This window comes from Salpingoeca rosetta (assembly GCF_000188695.1).
Source record: "Salpingoeca rosetta unplaced genomic scaffold supercont1.65, whole genome shotgun sequence".
Classification (NCBI taxonomy): domain Eukaryota; class Choanoflagellata; order Craspedida; family Salpingoecidae; genus Salpingoeca; species Salpingoeca rosetta.
The window spans coordinates 1-7,239 of record NW_004754869.1 but is presented as its reverse complement, the minus strand read 5'-3'; the positions used below and the strand labels follow the sequence as shown (position 1 = coordinate 7,239).

At 54.1% G+C, this 7,239-nt stretch overlaps 1 protein-coding gene across 1 annotated transcript; it reads left to right on the top strand.

Annotated features, from left to right (window-relative positions):
- Positions 1 to 15: 15 nt before the first annotated feature.
- On the top strand, positions 16 to 354 carry PTSG_11423 (uncharacterized protein; the record flags this gene model as incomplete). Its single annotated transcript, XM_004987515.1, has 1 exon — positions 16 to 354. A coding segment is annotated over one exon (339 nt), but the record flags the coding sequence as incomplete, so codon positions are not given.
- Between the last annotated feature and the right edge of the window lie 6,885 nt (positions 355 to 7,239).

Genomic DNA, 7,239 nt, shown 5'->3' with positions numbered 1-7,239 from the left:
CCTTCGCCACTCCAGGAGGAGCTCACCGGCGCCGCCCTGTGCGAGCCCACGCTCGTCCACACGGACAACCAGCCGGCGCAGCGCGTTGCCGAACACGCCGCCTCGCGCATGCGGCACATCCTCGTCAAGTACCACTACATCCGCGAGTGCGTCGACACCAAGAGGATTGTGCTGAGCTACCTCGCCACGGAGCACATGATCGCAGATCTCCTCACGAAGATCCTCCCTCGGCCCAAGACGGCTCAGTTCTGCACGATGCTGTTCGACCAGCGTCCTCTGCCAGGCTGCCAGCCACGGGCCCGTCCTCATTCGGGCCGGTCGCCACGTCCTTCGACTCCGCGTCAGGACCTCTGAGCGGCCGCGCACCACAGGACACGCCTTCACTCGGGCCAGCCTTCCACAACAGGCTGCGCACCACAGGCACCAACCATTTTCTTAAACGTGTTTCACAACACACGTCCTTACTCACATCTCACCTACATCTGCCCATGCCATTCCTACATGCATGACATCATCCACATGCTCATCACGTTTCAGAACATCAACGCAACAGAGAGGTAGGTCAATGCGGGGGAGTGTTGACAGGCAAGTCCTGTCTGCTGAGTCATCATTGACCTCCCTTCTTCACGACACCACAAATTTGCATTCACCTCTCTTGTGTTCTGGAATGTTCACGTGATTTCCCTCCAACCTGTTGCACGTGCAGTGTTTAGCTTGTGTGGTTGCTCGATGTTACATACTCTTGCATAACACACCACATAACCACACAACTCTCAACAAACACTGCCACGTCACCACTTTGCGTTGTCGACAATTCTTGTCTTCTGCTCTGTTTCTTTCTGTTGGAGTGTTCATTCATCCTACATCCTTGTTTGCTTCACAACTCAAGTAAACACACACAACTTCCTCTTGCCAAGACAATCTCCCACACAACACACAGCACACTCTGCACACACACACACACACACACACACACAAGTCTCCAACAACAGCACCATCACCATGAACTTACAACACTAGCAAGTGCGCACAGCTTCACTGCATCAAGATTCTTCACACTGCTCACAGCCCAGATTCCCCTGGTCCGTGACCAACCACTGCTTGCATGCATGCACCTGCACTAGTTTCGCTGCACGTCAGCTGCACAGCTGCACATGCATCGCGATGCAGTGTTTAGACACTACTCATCACAGTTTTGGGGCTTTTTTCCATCACATGATCGCACTTTTTCTGCACCCCTTTTTGACTTCACCGCGCCAGTCTCCTTACTCCCGTGATCAAGTGAGCAAGCGAGCAAACGTCACTGCACCATGCCATGAGCTGCAGCAACAGGGACAAGGCCATGTGGCTGGCTTGCAGGCACACGTGCGCGCGAGCACACTGCGCTGTGCGCACTTCTACTTGCCTGCAGGCACGCAGCGCTGAAACAAGAAGGAGCAAAGCAGAGGAACTGAAGAGTAGAGCAGCGAGAAGGGGGTTCGTTTCCATGTGATTGCACAAGAGACAAGCAAGTAGGCAGAGAACGACGAGGAGCAGCGCAAGGGACACGTTTGCATGTGTGTGTGCATGCGTTTGTGTGAAAATGTTGCCTGCAGGCACGCGAACGTGTTTCTGATTGAAGTGGATTGGATGAGTAGCAATCCTCTGCTCACTGCAGACACGCTTGCACGCGATTGCGCAGTGCTGCTGCGTTGCTCGCAGGCATTGGTTAGTTCTCCTACATGGATTGGATTAACTCTACTACATCCCTCTACTCGCTTGCAAAGACTCACAACTTATCCTGCTTGCATTTGAGTTCACTCCACTTCATCCCTCTACTCACTCGCAGCCACTCACAACTTCTCCTGCTTGCATTGAATCCACTCCACTACAGTCCCTCTGCTCACTGCTGCGTTACTCGCAAGCACTCACAACATACCCTACATGAATTAGAATCACTCCGTCACATTCGTCTACTCACTCGCAGGCACTCACAACATCTCCTGCTTCCATTGTATTCACTCCACCACATCCGTCTGCAAACACTCACTACTTCCCCTGCTTGCATTGGATTCACTCCTCGACAATCCTCTACCCACTGCTGTGTTACTTGCAAGCACTCACAACTTCTCCTGGTTGCTTCGGATTCACTCTGCTACAATCCGTCAACTCACTCGCAGACACTCGTGCGTACGCTTGCTTGCTCTGTGCGTGTTGCTTGCAAGTACCCACAACTTCCCTTGCTTCCACCTTGTTCACTTCACAACACTCCTCCACTCACCCGCCACTGTGTCACTGCTTCGCCCACCATGCCTACACGTACCTGCAATCGACCCTTTATCAATCCACACCATCACTCACACACCGCTCTGTCACTCCCTCACAACTTCACTTCACTCCACTTCACTCAGCAGCATTGCCTCGATCCTTGGATTCACTCTCCAACATCACCTGTGCTTCCTCTCTCGCCTCCAGCAGCGATATGATCAGGTGTGTACGAAGCTCGCTGCAATCGCCTTCTCCTTTTCCTACTTTACCTTCTCCCTACATGCATGTGTGCTACTGCTTGCATGTTTGTGCTTCTACTCCCTTTGCTCCACCTCCACAAACACAACACAACACAACAGCACAAAACATCCATGCATGTGCCGCTTTGTCCCTTTGTCTCACCCTTCACTCACTTGCTTCCTCCTCTCTTCCCTTGCCTTTCCACATCCCATGTGTTGCATTGTTGCTTTGCACTTGTTGCCACATGCTTCATTCACCCTTGGCTCTCTTTCTCTTCCATCCACTCACCGCCACACAGCACCTCTCCACACAACATCACACATCCTTCACTTCACTTCACACAACACAGCACCACAACACAACCCATTGTGTGCATTCGTGCTTCCCTTCGTCCCTTCTGTCACCACCTTGTCACCACAAGCCTTGTTTGTCTGTTTCACCTGCGTTCCACCACCCTCCTCTGTCTTGTTTCAATTCTTGCCACTGCTGCTGCTGTTTCCATGTGCTTGCATGCCTTCCCTTGGCCCTGTTCACTACTTTGTGCCGCCACTTCTTCCCTTTCCCCTTCCCTTCCTTTCCCTGTCTCGTTCATGTTTCATGCTGCATGTGTTGCAACACATCATAAACCCATCAAGCCCACGCTGCCACCTTCCTCACCATCAGCCCTGTTCACATCCACCGCCACCAGTCGCTGCCATCATCACTCGCTTCATCCTTTTCCCCCACTCCCACGTTCACAGCTGCTGCTGCTGTCCTCACCTGCATGCAACATCCATTCCACAGCCACATGCCCAGCTCACCACCAATCCAATCCAACTCACATCACGCACACTGTGTTGACTTCACTGCAACCATCCACAACCATCCACCAACACCAGCAACACACGATACACACAGCTGCACATGCATGTTGCATTGTATGTTTCCACTTCACTTCAGCAACACGACAGCAAGCAAGCACATACACACACGTGGCAAGAACAAGCGAGAACCCCATATCAAGTGCAAGCAACACATACAAACACACACACACACACACAACAAGCAGCTCCACGCTGCGCCACACCGCTTCACTCCCCCCATCAGCCGCCATCATCACCTTCAGCCAACAACAACAACAGCAGTAGTGTGCATGCTGTGGCAAGAGAGAAGAGAGAGAAAGGGAAAGGGAGGGGAGGAAGGCAGAATGACACAAGGAGAGAGACGTGCACGCTGTCAACAACAACAACACACACAACAACACATCACACATCACCCGCTCACGCTCTCCTCCTTCTCCAACGAGGTGCGTGGTCTATGGCTGCCCCACGTCCTGCTTGCTTGTCCTGTGCCCTTGCTTGCTCGTGTCCTTGCTTGATTGTGCGTGTCATGCCATGGGTTCCAACAAACAGCATGCACTTCCCCTGCACAAGGGTCCATGTGTTTGTGTGTATGTGCGTGTGGGGATGACAAAGAGGGAGGAGGGAAGGGAGCAGAAGAAGAAGAAAGGGAGAGATGGGAGGTGCGTGAGCACAGACGGTGGTGATGGGCGCACACGACGTGGTTGTGGTGAACAGACACACAAACACACAAGCACAGCGAAGCAGCAACGCGCAACAGACACAACAGACACAAACAGGGGGAAACAAGAGCAGCAGCAGTGCTGCAACACACACACATACACACACCAAGGGAAAGGACATCAGCCAGCCAGCGTCATCCAACACGTCTTGCTTCCACTGGTCCACCCATGCAGCAGCGGTGGTGGCAGCAGAGGGAGAGAAGGAAGAGTGTGCCCTGTCTGGCTTGCCTTGCCTGCCTTGGCTGCCTGTGCGGGGATGTGCGTCTGCACAACCACCCACTCACTGCCTGTCTGTCTGTGTGTGTCAGCATCCATACATACACATGTGTGTGAGACAGGGGGAAGCAAGCAGCCACCACACACACACACACAGTGTGAATCACAAGCAGACACAGCATGAACGACATGCACACAGTCACACACAGTCACGCACATGCAAGTGCAACGCACCGTGAGGTGGGCATCAGACTGTCTGTCAGCGTGTGCGTGTGTGTGTGTGTTCACACACTCATGTGTGTGGGTCGATGCAGCCCATCATCCCTCTCTGTGTGCGTGAGCCACATGCATCCACAGCAGCAGGGGAGTGCGTGTGAGATCACAACACCCACCACAGCCACGTCCCACCTCCCTCCCTCAACACAAACACACAACCCACACGCACCGACACAGCAGTCAAACCAATTGACAGAACTCACCCAAACTCACGGTGTCAGCGTGCCATGGGCCTGTCCAGCACATATGTCAGCCTCACCGACCGTGGCAACGCCTTGCATGCCTTTGGCCCTGCACACATCCATGGTGTGGGCGGTGCTGTGCGTGTTGTCTGTTTGCACCTGTGCACCATCACACCATCACCCACCACGCCCCACACAATCCACGGAACCAAACGAGACCACCCACAACAGGACCGCCAGTGAGTGCCCGTCACAACGCGCACCCTCTCCCTCCTCTCCACCAACCCTGCGCCAGCCACGCACACAAACAACGCAAGCCACCTCCCGCTCAAACACACACGCACCTTGATTCGCGTTTCGCCTGTTGCTTGTTTGTTTGTGTTGGTCTTGTTGGTTCGTGTTTGGGCGATTTGTGGAAGATGCCACAAATAATCGCCCACTGCTGCGTGTGTGCGGCAACTGCTGTTTGCTTTCTGCGTTTGCTTGTTGAAGGGCGGACTTGCTTGCTTGCTTGCTTTGGTTGTTTGGTTGGTTGGTTTCAATGAGACAAGAGCAAGAAGAAGGGGGAGAAGAGGAAGAAGGGGAACAGCACTGTAGAGTGTGTCAATGCAACGCAGGCTCACAGGCCTTGCAGGCTGAGGAGGGAAGGGGAGAAGGGGAGAAGAGAAGGGGGGATGGAAAAGAAGAAGAAACAAACACACACACACACACACACATGCACAGCTGTGGACAGTATGCATCCCTCCCCTCTCCTCCCTTCTCTCCTCTTCTTCGCTTCCTCCTCCTTCTCCTCCTCCTTCTCATAGTCACAACAGACAACCATCAGCCACAAAGGGCTGGAAGAGAAAACAAACAAGGGGAGGGGGCAACAGCCACCCAGCCAGATCGCCATGGAAGAAATAGGCGAGGTGATAGAGGGGGGGGGAAGTAGAACACCGTCCATCAACACGCACGCACGCACACACACACATCTGTTGGGAGCCCCACGTCTTGTGTCCTTGCTTCCCTCCTTCCCCTTCCTTGGCCTGGGTTGAGTTGAGTTGGTTGAGGTGGCACAGCTCGCCATGCCGTGGCACGCGTGGATGTGGGCATGGGTGTTGGATGTGGATGGGTTCCTCTCTCTGCGTGTGTGAAAAGGAAGTGGAGGGAAACAGTGGAAGGGGTGGCAGCAGCAGGAGAGGAGGAAGAAGGAGAAGAAGCAAAGAGGGGGTGGATGTGAGCATGTCATGCGTGATGGGATAATAACAACAACACATGGGGCGGTGGTGATGATGATGTGCTTGCTGTTTTGTGCGTGTTGTGATGGCACAAGGACACAAAGGTCAACCACACACACCTCGTCGTCGATCAACGCATCTGCCTGGCACACACGCACGCACATCTGCAGTCACACACACACACACAGTCAAACATGGCATTGCAGAGTGAGACAGTGCACCATGCACGCATACACAGCAATGCAAAACACAACCACCACAAGCATTACAACCACAACATCTCTCCCCTCATCTCCATCCCCCAAATGCACGGTCACATGACCAGGTGCACAACCGTGGTGGTGATGATGGCCATGATGAACGCCTTCCTCCCACTTCCCCTCAATCCCTTCCACCAAAAACACACACAGCATTGCATGCCCTCACCTCGTGCATCGTGTTGCTGTCGGCGTGGTTGATGGCGATGCACACGCACACGCACACATTGCTGTGTGTTCCCAGTTGAGATGAGCAACGGAGGGAGGGAGAGATATGGGCGACACGACACGACGGCCAGTCAACCCCAGCCAATCCAATCCAGCATCACCGCCGTGTGTTGCCCACTGCAGTCATCATCACAATCACAATCACACACAGGTACAAGCAAAAGGAATGAGCCACTGACGTGTGTGTCACTGTCATGTGATATTACCACCACACGACATCACGTGCATGTGCACACGCACCCCCATCCCCCAACCAACATCATCCGCCCTCCATCCCTCCCTTCCCTCTCCCTCCTTTCGCTCTGCACTCCCACGTCGCCCCATCATCACCATCACCACCACCGTGTCACTTTCCCCTTTGCCCTGATTCCCACCACTCAACACAACCCAACCAACCAAGCAACCAACCGCCAACAATCATCCTCACCTGTGCTTGATGCAGCCAGCCAGACAGCCAGCCGATGGGCCACAGCGAAGCCAGAAAAAGGAACCGCAATCACATGCCACGGCCACCATCGTCATCGCTGATGGAGCAGAAAGGGGAGATGAAAGGGGAAGAGTGGTGGGCACGGGCCGTGTCCTTCCTTGTCTTTATCGGTGCAGCCCCAAACACCGTGCACAGCGCACAGGCACACGCACGGCCATCATCACAGCAGCCACCAGCAGCAGCGAGCCAGCCTGCCCTGCGTGCCTGTGAGGCAAGAAGAAACCAACCAGAGACGAACAACAATGACCGGCGATGGTGAGGACATGAAAGGACGGACACAAGGGACCACGCATGGGAATATGTAGCATGATGTGGGCGGGTGCATCAC